This window comes from Mus caroli, unplaced genomic scaffold (genome assembly GCF_978045245.1).
Source record: "Mus caroli unplaced genomic scaffold, Mus_caroli_1 scaffold_8, whole genome shotgun sequence".
Classification (NCBI taxonomy): domain Eukaryota; kingdom Metazoa; phylum Chordata; class Mammalia; order Rodentia; family Muridae; genus Mus; species Mus caroli.
Genome location: NW_028227263.1, coordinates 6,107,727 through 6,128,357, shown reverse-complemented (window position 1 = coordinate 6,128,357; position 20,631 = coordinate 6,107,727). Strand labels below are relative to the sequence as shown.

The 20,631-nt window shown below is 48.2% G+C and overlaps 1 protein-coding gene across 3 annotated transcripts in view; it reads left to right on the top strand.

The window, feature by feature from the left end:
• The window catches only part of Inpp5a (inositol polyphosphate-5-phosphatase A), a 193,567-nt gene that overhangs the window by 117,368 nt on the left and 55,568 nt on the right, over positions 1-20,631 (top strand). For all 3 annotated transcript variants that reach the window (XM_021167525.3, XM_021167526.3, XM_029479152.1), the window contains 4 exons: positions 643-706; positions 5,916-6,019; positions 13,170-13,222; positions 15,131-15,250. In XM_021167525.3, the coding sequence (XP_021023184.1) occupies positions 643-706; positions 5,916-6,019; positions 13,170-13,222; positions 15,131-15,250 (341 nt within the window). The remainder of the gene's footprint in view (positions 1-642; positions 707-5,915; positions 6,020-13,169; positions 13,223-15,130; positions 15,251-20,631) is intronic.

Genomic DNA, 20,631 nt, shown 5'->3' with positions numbered 1-20,631 from the left:
GGCCAGGGGGAAGCAGACTGTTCCTGTGTGAACACTGAGTTGGGGTCAGACCAGCTCTATGTAGACATTGAGGTGGGACCAACCAGATCCATCCTTATGTGGACACTGAGTCAGGGGACTAAATTGTTCCTGTGGGAACATTTGTGGTGGGAATTGACTAACTTCTATACATACTTTGGTTCATATTATTGAAGCCATTTCTTTTCGGACTCCATTTCTCTTAATAGTAAATCCCATCTGTGCCTGTGTTGTGGTCATAGCGTAGATGGTAGTGGGTGTTAAGCTGTGGGATCAGATGAGTGAAGCCTGGGAAGATGAGCCTTGATCTCCTGAGATACCATGAAAATGTATGCAGCCTGGAATGGTGCAGCTTGGGACAGCACCACTGTGAGGAGACTCAGGAGCTGTCTGCTTGGTGGTTGGACAGTGCTGCCCAGAGCTGACTAGTTCACCTCTGCACTGTGCTGGCTGGTGGGTGCTGGTGGGTGCTGGCCTGCCTGCAGCCACCTCTGCCTCAGTGCTGGGACTGAGTGACAGTTTGTCTCCTCTGCTGTCCTTGCAGAAGCTTCTTTTGTGGCTGAGCACCTCACACAGGTGACAGCCCATACTGCCCTGACTCTGTGTTTGTCTTTCCTCCTACAGGCACTAGGAAGCTTTTATTTTCTTCACGAATCCTTAAAAAACATCTACCAGTTTGACTTTAAAGGTAAGACTCCATGCTGGCTGCCATGATCTGTTTTTACAGCCCATCCCTTGGTCTGGCCTCTCCGGGTCTCTCTAGCTCTGTTGTCATGATTAGGCCTGCATGGTCTGGGTTTGATGCCACTTGTACATCTTGAAGACCTGGTACCCTGGCCTCCCTGAGGAGAGGTGCCGCTGGCCTGCCCTGCCCGTCCTGGGTCACATGCCAAAGCCCCTGCTCTTTCCTGCCCATCTCAGTGGGCTCCAGCTTCCTTACCAGACTCAAAGGACCCAGTGGCCCTTAGAAATTCGAGAAAACGAACAGTGGAGGAGGATTGCATGTTTTAGAAACAGAAGTAGACATACTTGTGGTGGAAATTTCTGGCTGTCATTTAGTAAGTGGTGCTGGCCCTGGACTGTTTGAATGAGCATCGCTGCTGATGCTGCTTTTTACACAGGTCATCTCTGTGGAGTCTTTCAGGATACCTGTGACCTCAATGGAAGGGATTTCCCCAGGGCCCCATTTACCTATTTCATGTTATTGCTTCTATTTTAAGTGAACCTTCTTGGACTCCCTGCTGGACTGGGGCCAGATCATGTCGCTTGGAAAACACACTGAGTTCGTGACAATTGTGAGGGTAGCTGGTATACAAAATGATGTCATTCATTTAAACTCTTGGTTCCTAGCTGGTGACTCAGTTTGGGATAGGTAGTTGTAGAGCCTAGCTGGAGGATAGTGGGTCACTGGGGCATAGCATTGAGGTATATCCCAATTCTGCTTCCTGATCTCTAGGTGTGAGCAGTTTTGCCATCAGAGCCTCAAGCCATCCCTGATGCCACCCTGCCACCACTCCTGCCAAGGCTTTCTACTGTGATGTATTGTACTTTCAAACCCCAAGCCAAAATACTGCTTTTTTAAAGTTACTTCTTATCATGTATTTGTAATGAGTGGAGTGACCACTTCCATCGGCTGCTTCAGATTCACTGTTGGTTTTTACCCAGAAAGCTTCCCCTAGGAGACGGGGAACTGTCTTCCCTGCATGGCTCCAGCACCCCAGCCTGCCTTGTGCTGAGCATGATTCTTGCCAGCAGAGTGGTTGTCCCTTCTGCAGGTGCTTCTCAGTACAGCATTTGTCTTTCTCACCAAGCATGTGGCCAGGAGGAGGTGATCAAGACTGCTTTCCCATGACTCTATGGATATTAGGTACCATTGCATGTCCCCAGCAGGGATGTTTAGACTTGGACTATTCCCTTCAAAGCTAGGGTAAGACACAGTACCCAGGAGGTCTCTGAGTTCGAGGCCAGCCTGGTCTACAAGGTGGTTTCAGAACAGCCAGGACTACACAAAGAATCCCTGTCTGAGTGGGGAAACAAAAGAACATAACACTCAGGAGATTCTGAATCCATAAGAAACCATTTGTATACATATTTAACTACTAAATGAAGTCAGTCATATTGTGCTTTGCTAACACACAGTTCACTGTCAGACTTTAACCCAGGAGCCTCTTGTTGCCAGTAGGGGCAAAGCAGAACCAGTGTGGGCATGTGCTAAGCATGCTTCTATCCAGGGTAAGACTTGACTCAGCAAATATAGTGGTCTAGCCTGGTGGCAGCTGGCACTCATGGAGCCTACAGGGTCATCTCAGGGTAAGGTGGGCACATAGTACTCATAGTCCTGGCTTGATGTGAGCTATTGCAAGAAATCTAGACTTTGTAAACATCCTGACTAAAACCAAGAGTTAGTAACCCAATTTGGAAAAGTGAGAACCTAGTCAGAATTTAAGGAGTCCCTGAAAGAGCAGCAGAGGATAGAGGGGACTTCTACTTTCTGGTCCAGTAGACAATGTTTGGAAGGCTTGGTGTCCATTCTCAAAAATGCAAGCAGAGCTGCTGGTTTTGGATCCAACAGGAAATAAGGACACAGGGCAAACCCATCCCCCAGCAGACATGTAGGTACGGGGCATGCTCACCGAGAGTGGGCATGCTCTGGAACTGCGGCTGGTGGGCATGCATGTGCAGCACGAGTCAGCTGGGGCCCTGGAGGCTGATGTGGATGAGCTTGGAAAGGAAGCCGCCCCATTCCCATGTGTCATTCTGAGTCCCAAGGAGATCTCATAGTCAAGGCCAGGTGCTCCCTCCCCCTTCACAGGGCCTGCCTTCAAGGAAACCAAGTCCCCAGCTAAGTGGGCTCTCAGAACCCATCTGGCCAAGAGAGTGACACTCAACTCCAGCTTCTAGCACTCTTTGCTTTGTGGAATGTGGGGCTGCTGAGCAGTGGAATGACCACAGCCTGGTGCAGACTTAGTCAAAGATAAATGTTGTTCTGACTCTGAGAAGATGCCTCCCTGGAAATCCTCAAGCAGCAGAGGCTAGCAGGGGTGGGAGATTGAGTGTCTGACACTATAGCCATAGGGCACGTGGCCTCAGCCCCACAAATCGATTGCTTCTTTGATCCAGTGGCTCATGTTCTGTCTTCAGCAACATGCTAAAGACATAAAAATCAGGCTAATGAGATGAACCAAGTCTCTGACACAGACTCAGATATGACAGAGATCTGGAGCAGTTGTACTGGGAATTAGAAGCAAGTGTGGTCAGTGCACCCAGGACTGAGGTGCAGGAAAGTAGGAAACAAAATTCACCATAAATAGGGAAAAAAGTACAGATTGGAGGCAAATGAATGGTATTACATACAGGAAATCAGAGAGAATTGGTTCTTAGAGAAGATCTATTAAAGTGATCAACTGTTAGCCTTATGAACCATGAACTGAAAAAGAAAGAAACGGAGTATTGATAACAGAAATGAGTAAGAAACCACTGAGAAGTGAGTAGGGGCCACTACTGATAACATGGTAATATCAGAATATTATAACAAGCCTGTGCCTATAAGCTGTGCTTGTAAGTTTAGTAATACAGTGGAACAGTTGTAGGGATATCACAATCTGAATATTTGTACAAGGATTTTGCAGCTGGAAATACCTACAACTGTGAGTGAAGTTAGGTCAGTGGTAAACCTTCTGAAAAAGCCTGCCAGGCCCGGGAGGGCTTCCTGGTGAATCGACTGAGGGAAACTACAGTCTTCTCTACAAAGTTCCCAGGTCCAAACCAAGGAGTACCTGGACCTGCCCTGGAAGGCCAGCACTGCTTGAATCCCAAAACCAGACCAAGGCATTGGAAAAAGGGAGAACGGCATACTACTTCATGAAAATAAAATGTAGACGGTCTCAGGAAGACGATAGCAATGTGTAAGAAGAGGTATACACTATGATTGGGGTTTATATTGGCCAATAAAATTGCTCACACCATCTGTTAAAGACAGAAAACATCATGACAGGGTCAATAGAAGCAGAAAAAGCATATAGCAGAATTCAGCAAATACTCGCAGCAAACTAGGAATCTCTATCCTCCACTGGACAAGAGAATCAGCTACAACCCCCTCCAGCATGCATCAGAGTCAATGAGAAACTAGAAAAATGAATGGTGTGTCAGTATAGAGGAATGCTGGTCAGCCACCAAGAGAAGTAAGCAGGTGAAAGATGCTGGTCTAGGGGCTTTGCACTGCAGACTCCAGCTGTGACTATCTGGAAATGGCAGAACTCTAGAGACAGAGAGCGTGGCTAGATGGAGTGAAGTGTTGTGTGAGGGTGCAGGGGAACTTCTGGACAAGGAACTGGTGCATGTGATTCTGTAGCAGTGGGTACATGACATTTGTCTGCATTTACCAAAACCCATAACACTGCAGCACAAAAGCAAAGCCTGAATGAAGTACACTGAACTTCAGTGGGTATCATGGTCTATGCTGATGTGCACAAATGCACATGTGGGATGAGCACATCCACACATGTGGGGAGGGCACATGTGCTATCCTTATTGGCTCTGAAATGACCTTTTAAAGATGTGCCTTCCCACCCCAGTTTCTTCCTCATCCTCTGGCAATATGACGGCTGCTGGATTCCTTCCAAGTGAGGGAGACACTGCCTACCCACCCCCAGGTGCTATGTTCTTGCTCTGCTAAGGCCTTTTCTTTCCGAGTGAGGGAGACACCATTGTTCTTTGCAGTGAAGGTGGTGGTGCTGGCTTCAAAGCCCAGCTCGCTCATGTCCTCTATCTATTATCTGCAGGAATCTGGGGAATAGAATAGGAGGCCCATGATGCAGTCAGCTCAGAGTTGACCTAGGACAGCTCCTCTGGGCTTTCAGGTTCCTGTTACAGTCATCATGCACCATCAGTACAACCCACACAAGATCACAGACCTGACTGGGAACCCCTGGCCCTAGCTATTTCTTTAGAATTGAAGCTTTGTTTTTACCTGGGTTCACCGTCTACCTATTTATGTCTGGAACAACATCTCTCAGCCAGCTCTCGTGGTCCCACTCTTGTCGATAGTATGGACAGCACTGCAGACAAGGAAAGCCCTGCTGCTCCGAGAATTTAAGGAGCATGTTAATGTCTGGGCAGCCGCCAGGCAAGGCTAGTCTACAAGAACCTGCTTCACAACCCAAGAGCTTCTGTTTTTAGCTTGAAATATTGGGGTGCTGGGGCTGGTAACATAGGGAACAAGACTGTCTGGGCTATGACCTGGTCTTGGAGGCCAAATGTTGTCTGAACCTTCTGGCTCCTTGCAGGGCCAGCACTTCTCTTGTCCGGCCAGTGAAGGCTCTGAGAAATACATTCTCGTGCTCCTCAGGCATCACTGAGGGTGTGGGACACTTGTCCTTAGCAAGGACCTCCCTCAGGCCTGCCTGCCTGCCTGCCACACTTCTGTCGGTAAGGAGGGGTAGGATAGCCGCTAGCGGGGCAGGTCTGAAGGATGCCTGCCCTGAGTCTCCGTCTCCATCTATGTGAAGACTGTTCCTTGGGATATGAGTGATGTCGTTCGTGTGTGAAGAGGAAATCAATGTTATTAAATAAATTCATGTGAAGGTCTGAGTGAATGGTAATTCCACAGCCCTCTTAAATATATTCACGGCTTTCAAAGAGGGTGCCAATTAGCCCCTGTAAATCTACAGGCTGGGAGCTCTTAGGGGATAATGAAGTAGAGTGTCAGGTTCCAGGTCATGGAACAAGAATTTATGAGTCACAGGCACCTCTGGAGCAGCAGTTGGCCTCTTGCCTGCTTGGAAGCGCCGTGTGACCCAGGGGCTGCTGTGGTAGGCTTGGCATCGCCCAGAGCATGAGGCTAGTTGTTAGGGTGTACCGATGGTATTAATCCACTGCCTTCTGTCTGTCTTTTCCAGCTAAGAAGTATAAAAAAGTCACTGGCAAGGAGATCTATTCGGACACTTTGGAGAGCACACCCATGCTGGAGAAGGAGAAGTTCCCACAGGACTACTTTCCTGAGGTGTGTGAGGACTGGTGCCTCCTCAGCAGCACACTGATTATCAGAATGAGTGAGTCAGAGGCCATGTAGGTTTGGACTGTCCTCCACTGTCAGCAGTTGCAGTCAGCCGTCACACTGCAGGGCTGTTTCCTTGGAGTTCGAGGTGATCTGAACTATCCTGAATAACAGCACCGAGCATGTTAAGAGCTCAGGTTCTGTTGTCACTATGCTGAAAATGTCACTTCCAGACAGAAGAGCCATTCCCCAAAGAGGAAGAAAGGTCTTCATTCTCTTGGGCTGACCCAGTGGCTTGGAGTCACTGTGTGCCTTGATGTGCCGTGTCTTATGTGCCGTGCTGTGCAGGTACTGTTCACGGTAGTCTTTCACCTTCCTTAGGGTTACTGGAGTGAGAGCCAAGTCCCAGCCAGTGAAGGCACGGCAGCTAACAGAACTGGTGGCTTGATGATACATTTGTACCTGCTTGATAAGAGTTTGCAAATTCAAAAGCCAAAAGCTACTTTTTTGTCTCTACTCAGTTGAGTAGCTTCCTTCAGGCTTCATTTGGCCATCTTGCCCTGACTCGTGTGTTGAGGTCCAGTAGGTGTTGGATGGCCTGGCTGGAAGTAGGAAGAACAAGAGTTGGTCCCTGATGGCCACTGGCAGTCCACACGTGTCCCACCTTTGCCATGGTGTTGGGGCAGTCCAGCCAGTCCCAAGGACTGTTCTGTGGTTCCCTCTCATAGATAACTGTACTGTGTTCACTTGCTCAGAGCTAGGGCTTTTGTTTGTTTTGTTTTGTTTTGTTTTTAAGCAAGGTCCCAACTTCATTAACTTGCATTGCAATTGTGCCTTGAATGAAGGGATCATGGCTGCCTCTTATCAGCTTGTGGCTTGGCTTCCCCATCCATTGTCCACAGGCCAAGGATGGCTCAAATCTCTTTCCTCTTCTGGCTCAGGTCTACCCTGGCTCAGCTTTTTGGCCCCTTTGCTTCATGCCTTCTAAGTGTCTCCACCCTTAGGAGGGTGGCAGGGAAGGTTCCAGCCATCTGTGGTTCATATGTAATGACAACTGAATTGGAATGTTGCTGATCCCCACAGAAAGACCCCATGGGCATTGTTGTTCCCACAGAAAAGCCATGTGCCAACAAGTCAGCTTTAGAGTCTAGTTGCTGCTCAGTTTGGGCTTCTGCTTGCTTAGGACTGATCCCAGTTACTCCAGAGGTATCTTTGGGGCTCTCACTGACTGTGCTATTTTTCATTCAAAATTGGCCAGGCATGAGGGCCCAGGTAGATAATGATTGGTGCTGGAGCAGTTTAGGGTGGGCCTGGAAGCCAGGGCTGGCTGAGGTAGTAAAGTATATGCCCTGTGCTCTGGCTTGAGATGTTCCCTTGCAGGGCAGGGCGAGTACACTTAGAGTTGGGCATAGGCAAGCATGGTACATGTGCCAACTCCCTGGAGAATCAGTGTTTGAGGCAGCTCCCCACCATGCATCTCTTTACCCCCCATTAAATACTTGTTTAAACTATCTCAATACTGAGACAAGGAGACAGACATGTGGGCCTCATCCAATGTGAGTGAAACAATGACTGCATACACTCCCTGGTCTCAGATGAGACTTTACCAACTGTATTCACTCCTGAGGACAGTGTCTGTCCCCTCTCTAAAAGCCCCAAATGTGCCTGGTGCTATGATGAGCCCTGCACTGTGCTCTGTGTTTTAGTTCCTGTGGGTATAGTTGCACTGTGCATCTTCCAAACCTCTACCCATAGCAGCAGACATGTGGTGTCCCCATAAGAACCCAGGGGTCAGCCTTCATCTCCCACAGCCACGTGCAGCCTCCCTGTTGTCTTATTCTTGCATCACCCATGAATTCCAGAACTGGAACCCCATCAGCTGGCCCACAGAGCCCCTGGGCTTAGAGGAGTCTGAGTGCTCAACTGGGGGTGTCTTGGCACTCCATGAACTCAACCTTATGTCATGAGCTGTGCTATGGCACCACAGTAATTAACAGCAACGAAAGCTCACTTTAAAGCCACAAACTCCTCTGTCCTCTGTCAGTTCTGTGGTGCTTCTTAATTCATAGAACCTCTCAGAGCATGCTATGTTCCATTAAGGTAGGGCCTGGGGCTCCAGTACAGAAGTCACCAGCAACAGCTCTGTCCACAGCCTCAGTATCCCCACCCAGGCTTGCCCCTTAATGCCTTCTGCCAGGCCGTCATTGCACCCAGCACATTTAGGGGAGAGAATTAGTTGAAGACTGATCTCTCTTTCTTTTATTGCCATCACTTAAGGATAATCTAAATGTAATTACTGTGATGGAGGCATAATGCAATTCCAAATAATGACGGCCCTCTGCTTCTAAAACTAACAAAACTTTCTCTGCTGATTTATGGGTGCTTCTGGCTCAGTATGAATTTCAAATGACGCCTCTGGGAGCAACACTCCAGATAACGTGAGGCCATTTTTAAAAAGCAGATTTGTGTAGTCGATCGGACCGAGTCATTTTTTTCCTCTTGGCCGTGGTGAGAAATTGGTTGTTACCATAGATCACAGGCCCTGCTGCATGTGCCCATGAAAGATGAATTAATTCCACTAATGCTCCAAGCAGGCCTTCCTCAGTGGGGCTGCTTGGTGATAACCTCCCACAGCCTCTCTTTTCTCCGTTGCGATTTATGCTCTCTCAGTAGATGAAGCTGCCTGGATTCGCAATCCATCTGCTGGCTCAAGGAACCCTATTAACAGGGGACTGAGCAGAGGCCGCACGAGGTGAGCGCTGTGCTGCTTTCCAGGGCCTGTGTGGGTTGCCTTTCTGTGGCTATGGCTCCTCTTAAGAGAGAGAAGCCCTGTGAGGGCCTGGGTACCACCACCCAGGGATATGAGATTCGGGCCATTCCTATCAGCTCAGAGTTCATAAGTGAAGGGTTCAGAAGGTGGTTAGGAAGGAATATGGCATGCTAGAAGTGACCTATCAGAGTTGAGCCCTGCCTCCCATCTGCAATGGCCAGGTGACAGCTTTGTAGGTAGGTGCTTCTAGGCCTTCCAAGGCCTTTATTATGGGCTGCGCTCCTGCCCCTATGCCTGTCGTGTGGGCCTTCATTTCCCCCACAACAAATACAACTGTAAGTAGAATTACTACTTAGAACTCTAAGTAATATTTGCCCTATACAACAAATACAAATGTGCATATCTGTTTCGGTGTGCATGTGTTAGTTCCTTTGCATGTATTTGTGTGTGCCATACGTAGAGGGTAGTCAGGGAGGCCCCACTAAAGAGTATCCATCTCAGAAAGGCACCTAATGGTCTGCTGATAGGGGTGGGGCACATAATGTTGGCTAGCCCCATGTAGCGACTACCCATGTTTATGTTTGACCATAAAAGGGAATGAGTTGTCAGAAAGACAGAACCTTGGCCCAGGAGCAGGAACCTGGATCCCAGCTCTCTTCCCTTCTCCAGGCCCCTGGCCGTCTGAGGAAGTTTGGGGCTCTTTTCCTTCTGGTTTGCTGTGCAGACCTTTCAGATCTCTGACGGGTGTATGGGATGCTGAAGGAGGACTGTCTTTTGAAGTAGTTAAGTAGGGCTTGCTGGATTTTGGGAGGACAGAGATGTGTCTCAGTCTAGACCAAGGGTTATACAGTGAGGTTATACACTGGGAGTGTCAGCTGAGAAAGGACCCTGATAATAGCTGTCTCGTGTGAGGCTATGCCAGTGCCTGACAAATACAGAAGTGGATGCTCACAGTCATCTGTTGGATGGAACACAGGGCCACCAATGGAGGAGCTAGAGAAAGTACCCAAGGAGCTGAAGGAGTCTGCAACCCTATAGGTGGAACAACAATATGAACTAACCAGTACCCCCAGAGCTCGTGTCTCTAGCTGCATATGTAGGAGAAGATGGCCTAGTCAGCCATCACTGGGAAGAGAGGCCCCTTGGTCTTGCAAACTTTATATGCCCCAGTACAGGGGAACGCCAGGGCCAAGAAGTGGGAGTGGGTGGGTAGGGGAGCAGGGTGAGGGGGAGGGTATAGGGAACTTTCAGGGTAGCATTTGAAATGTAAATAAAGAAAATATCTAATAAAAAATTGAAAAAAAAAAAAAAAAGGAGTGTCAGCTGTGGGAACGTCGCCCTGGGTGACAGCTACATCGTGCCATTCTGCCGCAATGTTGCAAATGAGGTCTCAGTGGTCATAGTTGTATTGATGAGTGTGCCTCAGAAGCAATATGTTTTCTGTAAATATTTTACTAAATTGTTGGGTTATACAAATATTAACTGTTGTATTTCTTGAGATTCACCTGGAACTCAGGGAAAGTCTCACATCTAGCTTGACTCCTAATTGCAGTTATTACCAACATTTGTTATAAAAGAAAATGCTCGTTTTTATTGTGTATTTAATTAGTAATTGATGTTGAAATCAATGCTCTATTATGGAAATTTAATTTTTAAAAACAATGTATGCATTTATTTATTCAGGATGCACACTGTATTGTGTACCCTAATTTACACAAATTTGAAAACTGAGGAGAAAATAATTTCTGGCCCTAAATTCACAAATGCCTTCCATTTGCAATGGCAGTGAAGCTATTGCCCACTGAGTAATTCTAGGCAAAGTGACTGCAGGTGGAATGGGCTTGCTGCCTCTCTGGAAGAACTTTTAGGAAGCGGGAGGGTGATCACAGGATGGCTGCTCCTCCCTGTGGAGCACACTACTCAGTGCTGTAGACAACTCTGCATTATGTGAGTCTGTGCATACTGGTCCTTAAGACAAGTGTAGGCCTGGTCTCACAGAGCCTTGCTTGCCTGTAGAGGGAACCACACTGTGCTCCATACATGAACTGTCACAGTACTGTCGGTGCAGTGAGTACAGGACCACACAGGCTGATGTCTGAGCTTGGGAGAGGTAGGCCAGTACCTTTGTACTACAAGGACATCTATATTAGATTCTATATTAGATGTGATGTTAACTATATTAGTCAGGGTTCTCTAGAGGAATAGAAGTTACAGAATGAATATCTGTCTGTCTGTCTCTCTATCTCTATCTATCTATCTATCTATCTATCTATCTATCTCTATCTATGTATCTATCTATCATCTATCTATAAAGGGGATTTATTAGAATGGTTTACAGGCTGTGGTCCATTTAGTCCAACAATGGCTGTCTCCCAGCAGAAGGCCTACGAATTCAGTAGTTGTTTAGTCCACAGAGAAGTAAGCTCTAGTGCAGTGAAGGAACGGAATTGCTAGTGAGAGTGAGAGCAAGCAGGCAAAGAGATCAAGCTTTCTTCTTCCATGTCTGTTATTTAGACTGCAGCAGAGGGAGTGGTCCAGATTAAGGCTGGAGCTTCTCACTTCAGAAGATCTGGATTAGAAATGGGTCTCCCTACAACCTTTGCCATCTAAGCAGCAGGAGGGCTGGCCCTGCCCCTCACCTGCTACAGCACAGTAGAGATGGCTCTAGATATGGGGGTTGTGGGTGAGCTGGCTTGAGGGCATTAATGTGAGAGAGCCAGCCTTGCCTCTTGTCTGCTGGGTGGTGGTATGGGTGAGGTAGAGATGCCATCATCCCCTTCCCACATCCCTTGCCATCTGTGGTGGGTGGGTCATGAGAGTGAGAAAACTGTCCCTGTCCCTCACTGGCTGCAACACTTGGGAGAGCAGCTCTGCACCTGGGCAGAAGGGTAGAGCTGGCCCTGGAAACTGGGCTTGCTGGTTAGCTGGCCAAGAGCATGCGAGTGGGAGAGCTGGTGGGCTGACCAACTCAGATACCTCTCAGACTCAGATCCAGGCTTTGAATTGGTTCGCCACAACATTTACCCCATCAGTGAACTACTGGAGCACCCAAAGGGGCCAGTCCTACAGATCCAAAAACGACAGGATCCCCATGACACAGGGCAACAACAGGATATCTGAGAGGACTCCCAGGGAAGTTCCAGTACTGGTAGAGTAGCAGAAGCCAGAAGCCTTGTATGAGAGCAGCAAGTCTGACAATGAACAAAGTGCAAGCAAAGAAGTGTGGACAAAGTACCAGACACTGTATGGGGTCCCCACCCTGTGGGGCATTCTCCTTAGGGAGGTAAGACTCTTGCTCCTGCCTCCCCTTTATGAGCTGGGGATGCACGGGGCACTGCTCCTTGCCCACAGGACCCCTGCTCCCAATGCTGAGAGGCCAATAGGTGGCTTTCTTCTGTGGAGCTGTATAAGTTAAAATTAAAGGTCACGTCTTTCATTCATATACCCTGAGTGCTGGAAAGTCCACGGGCAGGACTAATGTCAGCAGACTGTTTCATGTGCCTAGCTCCCTTGTGTGTGCGCATGAGCAGTCTTGGTTAGTGGTGCTGCAGCAACACTGGGACCAGAAATTGGTGAGGCTTAGCAGTGTGTGCAGTGTATCTGAAGCTGTTGTAGTCAAGAGCAAGGACCCAGCTTCTTCTCTCTTTCTCTCCCCTTCCCACCACTTTCTCTGCTTTTCTTACTTTTTCATCATTTCAGGACCAAGCAGGGGCTTCCCTGACTCTGAATAGTGTTTTGTTTGTTTGTTTGTTTGTAGAGAATACAGGGTAGATGTGACCATGCCCTTTCTAACCTAGCCTTCAGTTAGCAGTTCCAGCCTGGACTATCACAAGAAGTTATTTTCCCAGTTTTGAATACCTAGTTAGTGCAGGATCCAGGAGCTAGCAGAGCATCTGGTAAGGGCTGTATCCTCTTTCAAGGTAGTGCCTGGCTGCCTGTCCTCCACAAGCCCAAATAAAGCTCCAATGTGGCAGAAAGGAGGGAGAGGATAAAAAGGCTCAGACTCCCAAGCCCCTTTGCAAGAACGCCTGGCCCTGGTGACAGGATCTCCATTCAGAACCCCATCTTATCCATCTTAGCCCCATCATATTCAAGGTTGGCTGTCAACATCAGGATTTAGTGGACATTGAGTATGTAGCACCTGCTCTGCCTAGTAGCTGTCCCACATGTGCATAAACACTGCATGCTATGCCACTACTGAGAGTGGCATCTAGAGTTAAGAGAATCATGAGTTCAAGGCCAGCCTGGATTGTGTAGCAAGGCATTGTCCCCAAAACAAGCAAACAAGCAAAGTAAGGGATGTTTCTTAGCTGTTCAGTGAGCACAGATGAACCGTGTGGCTTTCCATTTCTCTGTGTTGCTCACACTGTAACCTTTACTTTTCAGTGCAAATGGTCAAGAAAAGGCTTCATCAGGACGCGGTGGTGCATTGCTGACTGGTATGTTACGTGGCATCTGACTGACTTTCTCCATTCCATAATTTTGAGTGTGGCAAACATGCTCCAGACTCGACTCACCTTGAACAGGAACATGGCTACTCAGAATGCCCCATTACTCTTCTTTTGGCTGATGTATGATGCCATGTGGCACAGTGTTAATTATAAGTTGGATATTCAGGCATTCAGCGCAAAGGAAAGCAAGGAGACCTCTTGTCCATCCTCAAGTGGAACCTGTGTGTTCCAGAGCCCACTGCACAACTGGACTGGTAGGAAGGCTTCCCATTAGGTCCCAAGCTACAAAGTTAAGCTCTGCAAAGACAGCCTGGCAAGTTGATGTTATTGGGTAAAGGCATCCTAGCTCCATTCACTGGTCCCAGCCTATTCTTCCTTTGGATGAGCATTCTCCATAGTGATACCTGCCTTGTCTACCTGAAAACTGCAGAAACATATGGCTCACTTTTCAGCTCCTGAAATAGAACTGACTAAGCTTTGGTCTCTGTAGTTCAGCTAAGGTACTGGCCCAGATCCCTAGAGCTGTTCAGGACAATATCTAGAATGGACATGGAAGAGAAGAACAGAGGGTTCCTAAGATAGAGCGACAGTCTCTCATAACCCATTCCAGGAGGTGGCCATCCATCCATGTTGCTCTTTGTCCTTGGTCTCAGGAACCAACTTCTCCCAATGCAGCATGGAAGGGTCACTTAGGGCACAGAGCTAGTGGCTGGGTTGTTGGGCTCTCCTTCACATTGATGCTGAGGAGGAATGGTGAGGTGCAGTTCCAACACCCTGTAGAAGATGTGGCATGGCAGTGTGTGCCTTTGGGATGGTATGAAGCCTTCACTTGGTAAAGCAGATGGTACATGCTAGTTGGGCATAGCTAGGGTCTTCATAGTGCATGGGAAAGGCTGATGCAGACCACTCTAGTCTCTTCAAGTCTATCTGCATGAGGCCCTTCAGGCTGCATGTTCAGATGCAGTAGAAAGACTGTTTTTCTACCTGTTTCATGTTCCTCTCTTACACGGTTCCCAGCAGTAGTTCATCTCCTGCAGTGTGGGCTCTTATGAACAGAGACTCAGAGAGAAGCATCCTCCTCCTTGAGCTGGGTCAACAGCTTACAGGAAGTTCTATAATACTATCTTTCTCTTCTAAGAAAAACAGTTCTTGCTGGGCAGTGGTAGCACACACCTTTAATCCCAGCACTTGGGAGGCAGAGGCAGGTGGATTTCTGAGTTCGAGGCCAGCCTGGTCTACAGAGTGAGTTCCAGGACAGCCAAAGCTACACAGAGAAACCCTGTCGAAAGAAAGAAAGAAAGAAAGAAAGAAAGAAAGAAAGAGAGAGAGAGAGAGAGAGAGAGAGAGAGAGAGAGAGAGAGAGAGAGAGAGAGAGAGAGAGAAAGAGAGAAAGAGAGAGAGAGAGAAAGAAAGAAAGAAAGAAAGAAAGAAAGAAAGAAAGAAAGAGAGAAAGAAAGAGAGAAAGAGAGAGAAAGAAAGAAAGAAAGAAAGAAAGAAAGAAAGAAAGAAAGAAAGGAAGGAAGGAAGGAAGGAAGGAAGGAAGGAAGGAAGGAAGGAAGGAGAGAAAGAGAAAGAAAAGAGAAAAGGAAAGGAAAGGAAAGGAAAGGAAAGGAAAGGAAAGGAAAGGAAAGGAAAGGAAAGACAGACAGACAGTTCCTGCTTACTTAGCCAGAGTACCTATCTTTGTGATGATTCATTGGTGCTATAACTGATGGTTTCATGCCTTCTGGCTTTGGGGAGGCAATGCTGTAGTTCACTCTGGAGTGACTAAGGATGGGTGCTCAGGACTTTGATCCTAAACTGAGGAAGAGGGTGGGATAGAGAGAGGTATAGCTCTGTTCAGTGTAACCTGGAGTTGTAGCTCTTGGTTAACAGACCCCTTTCTTTGCTTTACAGTGCCTTCGACTTGGTGAACATTCATCTTTTTCATGATGCATCCAACTTAGTGGCCTGGGAGACAAGCCCCTCAGTGTACTCCGGGGTCAGGCACAAGGCTCTGGGCTACGTGCTGGACAGGTAGGTGTTGTACCCTAGCTCCTCCTAAGAATGACTATGGCTGCTCTGAGGCTCTTCATGGTTTGTGTTTGACAGTGGCCTTGAGAGTGTCAACCTGTAAAGGATGTCAAATCCCAACAGCACCGCTGGATGAGTAGCCCCTGGGTCGACTGGGTCGACAGCTTACAGGAAGTTCTGTAGTACTAACTTTTTTCTTTTAAGGAAAACAGTTCCTGCTCACTTAGCTAGAGTACCTATCTTTGTGATGATTTACTGGAGCTATACCTGAAGGTCTCATGCCCCCTGGCTTGGGGAGAGGATAGGTGCTTCTCTTCCCTTCTGTGTTCTGTTGCTATGCGTGCAGAGCTGCAGATTGACAGACAGCATCACAGAATTGCCATGGCTGTGTTTAGTTGTGAACTCAAAAATGGATACCCCTGGTGCTCTGCTGGCCACAGGCAGCATCCTTCCCACAGATCTGTCCCTGTCCAGAGTGTCTGGGAGTGTTGAGCTTGGGTCAACTCAAGGAAGCTCTGCTGCCCAGATCATCATGTGTGGCCTTCTTCCTGCCTTTGTCTCTTTCCCATCCAGCTGGCCTGGATGTACTTCCTGGGCAAAGGATGATCCCTGGCGAAGGGATGGCAGCCTTAGTAGCCATCAGGGCTGGAAACTGCCCATCTTCTGCTGGGTCTCCCGCCTGCCATGACTACAGGCTCCTCTGTGTCTGGTGACCTGCGTGATCTTGGATGGGTCAGGACTAATAGACTGTCATCCAGAGAAGATGGTAGCTGTAGTGGCTATTCTTGGTTGTCAACTTAACTATATTTGGAATGAACTACAATCCAGAATTGGAAGGCTCACCAGTGACACTTATCTGGAGGCTTGGAGATCCTTATCTGGATCTTGGTATGGAGATCTTGAGACATAGTGGCTATGGATTCCAGAAGATTAAATCTCCTAGTTTAAGGAGATTTAATCTGGGCTACACCTTTCATCTGGGATTAAAGGTGTGGTGGAACACACCTTTAATCTGGGCTACACCTTCTGCTGGAGACAATATAAGGACATTGGAAGAAGGGAGTCTAGCTCTTGCTCCTTCGCCTGCTTGCCGTGTGAGACTGAGTAACTGCTGGATCCTTGGACTTCCATTCACAGCTGTGACTGAACCATTGTTGGGAATTGGGCTGCCGACTGTAAGTCATCAATAAATTCTTTTACTATATAGAGACTATCCATAAGTTCTGTGACTCTAGAGAACCCTGACTAATACAGTAGCCCTGACTGATAGGATGAATCTGGACCTGGGTACCAGTGTTTATCTGACTTACAGACAGGCATTCTCAGAAGCCAGACTTTGATCCTTCCATGTAGTCTTCAAGTTGATCCTCTTGCCATGTGACAGGGAAGGATCAACTCTGGTTAACTACAGTCACTTGCCACAGACCTGGGCAAATGGTCTTGGTTCCTCCTGATCCTCACACTGTTCCCTAGAGGCCTGGTAACAAGCCAGAGCAGGGCAACACATTGAGCTCAGAGGAGAGAGAGTATGTGGAGTTACGTCTGGCTTGGCTTTAGCCTCCTTTCCTCAGCCCATCCTGATCTCCACTCAGATCTTAGCCTCCCTCCAGCCTATGCTTAGCCTCTCCCTTTGCTCTCCCACCCCCCACCCCCTTTCCTAGAGCAAGTCCTATCTGTTCTCTTGAAGAAGTGGCCATCTATGAGTCTATGTGTTATGCTGAGCAGAGGATTCTGCAATCCCCAAATCATCAACTGCGTTTGGGACAGTCATCTCATTGCTGTGTCACTGAGAGAGGAGACACTGTTTGGGATGTGCCAAGTCTTAACTCAGTCAGGAAGAAAAATGTGGCAGGGAGCGGGGTGTTCCCTGAGCCTGTACAGGCTTCTTGGAAGATGTTTTGCACCAGAAGGAAAGGCAGTACCCACGGTACTCATGGAGCCACTTCTCGATATGTAAAATATTGTTCTTATACCATCAAATTCTTGATGGCCTAACTAGCAGAGTCTCATGAAAAGAGATCCTAGGGAGTGTACCAGTTCTGCCCCAACATCCCCAGTGACCTAGAGAGGTGCCTTGAGGGTCCCTAGCATCAATGAGATACCAAAGAGCAGCTGCTAGGGAAGTCTGCACAAGCCTTGAGCATAAGGCCTATCTCCTCCTTGAGCCTTGTGAGGTAGGGGTGTATGTGTATGTGTGTGTGTGTGTTTTCAGTGTTTGGGGGAGTGTGAACATGTTTGTACATGTGAATGCACACATATGTTGTGGGGCTTGTACAGAACAAATTTGTACATGCTTGTCTGTGCCATAGATCAGTGTGCCCCTAAAGTAAGAGGCCAAGCTGGGTCCTCTGGACCATGGTGCCACTGTAGGGTGGGGCTGGAACCACTGACTCCCCTACCATGTCTCCCTGCAATGGCAATTAGTAAGGTTGGTCTATGAACTCCTTCTCCATGTGCCTCTGAAGCAGTGCTCTACACAAGGAGTCAGAAGACAGAGTCTCACTCCTGTGCCATGATCAAACAAGCACCAGGCTGGTGGCCTCTGGAGGCCATGCCATCACACAGAGATCAGCCTAAGGTCCTTCCGCTGGTTCCCTTCCTTTGTTGACTTCTCCCAGCCTCTAGTGTAAGAGAGGCTGTGTCATCTTGGTCCCTGAAGGAGAACACCTTAGCTATGGGAAATGGGTCTGATGCTTCCCCTGTTGTTGCCTCAGTCTGGGGCTTGTCTGTAAATCTGTATACAGTCACTCTCTTTCATCTGAGGTTAATGCCTGTGCAGGTTCTATACCAAGCCTGAAGCCTCACTCAGCCTCTACTGTGGGGTACAGCTCAGGCGATTAGAAGTGGGTTCAGGTGCTTTGCCCCAACAAAATGTCCAATTCCTGTCCATGCCTGTCTTCCCCACAAGGTCTATGAACCCAGGCACTCTCATCCTTTGGTATCCTCAAATCATTCTTCCTGATCCCTGACACTTGACCAGCCCTGCTTTCAAGTACCCTTTGCTATGGGCCCTGCTTAGCTATCTATGTTTGTGTGGAGGCACCATGGCAATGTTGCTCACTAGCTCCGGGAATAGAAAAATGGCTGCTGCTGCCATCAAGACCAGACCCCAAGGATAGCACTCAACTCTAATGTCTTACCTCAGGATCATGTCTCAATTTCAAGGAGATTGCCAGAGTCTTGGGTAGGTGCCCCTGACAGGTGCACCTGTAGTTGTGGTGTGTTCCTCCATGGGGCCACCTTCCTAGGCTAGTGAATCAGCAGCCAGCAGCAAGGACCTTGTCTGTGTGGCGGTTCCTGCTGTTTGCTCCATGGCCCTTTTTCTGGGACCTCCCAGGGAGCTGGGAGCCGAGAGAGAGACCAAATGTCCATCAGTCCTGGTGACCATGGTCAGCTTGTCAGTGTGGTAAGGCATTAGAATATGTCATTGCCCTACACCACCATGCCTCCAGCCTCCAAAAAAGCAGCCTCTGGGTCTGGGGGCCACTTTTGTGCATCTTTGCATTCCAATGAATGGCTTCTGTGGCAAGCTCAGCCAGCCGCAGATCCGGACCTCCGCAGTGTAGGGCTGGGCTGCTGGGCACAAAGGGGCACTCTGCAGGAGTGGTGAATAATGGCCCGCCCTTTCATCGGGAGGCTAACCTTTTGGCAGCCACCAGCAGACTGCATTCTACTGTGCTGATTGGGGAGGACAATGCTGTACTGGCCTTTGAATGGACACCGCCACCAACAGCGCTGTATTCACAGCAGCACTGGGAACCGTGTGAGCATTGTCTGCAAGCCCCACTGAGCTGCAGGAGACAGTGAGGAGGCTGGGATAGAGAGGCTGGCTTCTCGGTTTAATCTCCCTGTCCAGCCTGTAGGTCCCTGTCTTAGTCTGAGATGAGAAGTGGGGGCATTAGACCCAGGGATGAACAGTCTTGCATCCCTGTCCACAGAAGAGAAAGAAAGATGGTATTAAAACCAAGAGGTACCAGTATGTCATAACTTTTCTCCAAATCTAAGATTATTTTAATAGAAGTTATAAAGAAACAAGTCCAAGGATCAACTCTGACAGCTCTCCAGAGCCTCAGCTGTAAGGTATGCCTGCCTGGTTGTACTAGAGCCACACATGCAAAGACACCTGACACACCTGCTGAGACCTCACTGCAGGACTGCCTGGCTTCACATTCTTTCTTTTTCTTGTTTGTTTGTTTGTTTTTGGTTTTTCGAGGCAGGGTTTCTCTGTGTAGCCTTGGCTGTCCTGGAACTCACTCTGTAGACCAGGCTGGCCTCGAACTCAGAAATCCACCTGCCTCTGCCTCCCGAGTGCTGGGATTAAAGGCGTGCGCCACCACGCCCGGCTCTTTTTCTTTGCAGGTTTGCTTTGTATTGTTAATCTATCTTTCTTTCTTTCTTTCTTTCTTTCTTTCTTTCTTTCTTTCTTTCTTTCTTTCTTTCTTTCTTTCTTTCTTTCTTTCTTTCCTTCCTTCCTTCCTTCCTTCCTTCCTTCCTTCCTTCCTTCCTTCCTTCCTTCCTTCCTTCCTTCTGTTGCTTTAGAAAGGAACTTACTCTGTAACCTAGGCTGGCCTGGTGCTCACAGCAATTCTGCTTCTGCTGCCTGAACTCTTATGAGCCACCATGCTTTGCCTGGCTAGCCAACACTAATTGTGTCAGATGGTAATGTTTCTGTGTTTGTGTACTTTATGAGGTTTTAGCTTTAAATATCTAGTTATAAAAGACTTTTAAACTTTTTGAGATTTATTTTATTATTTATGTGTATGAACGCTTTGCCCAAATGTATATGTGCCTAGTACTCATGGAGGCCAAAGAGAACATTGGCTTTCCTGGGACTGTGAGCCACCATATGGATTCTGGAAATCAAACCCAGATCCTCTGTAAAAGCAACACGTATCCTTAACCACTGAGCCTACTCTTTAGCCTAAAGTCGTGTGTGCACACACATGTATGTATGTGTGTGGAGGGGTTATTTTGTTCTGAGATAGCATCTTACAGTGTTAGCCCTAGCAGTCTGAACCTGCTTTGTAGACCAGGCTGGTTTTGAACATCTGAGTTCAAAGATCTGCCTGCTTCTGCCATCTAAGTGCTTGGATTAAAGACATGTACTACCATACACTATTAATGAAAGATTTTAAAAGAAAACCCATAGCCTGTAAAGAGTGTGCCAGGCTCTGAGAAATTCCGGCAGGTCCAGAGGACCAGGAAGTTGGAGGCTTCTGTGCTAGGGCCTGGGGATGCTGCGAGGCCGCCACCCTCCCATGGCTCCAGGCAGCGCCTGCGCGCTCACTGGTGTGCTCTCTCTTCTTGACACAAGTTAGCCCTTTGGGGGCATCTGGGGTGACTAAACCAGGACCCTGAGGCCAGCAACTGTGAGCATGCCCCGA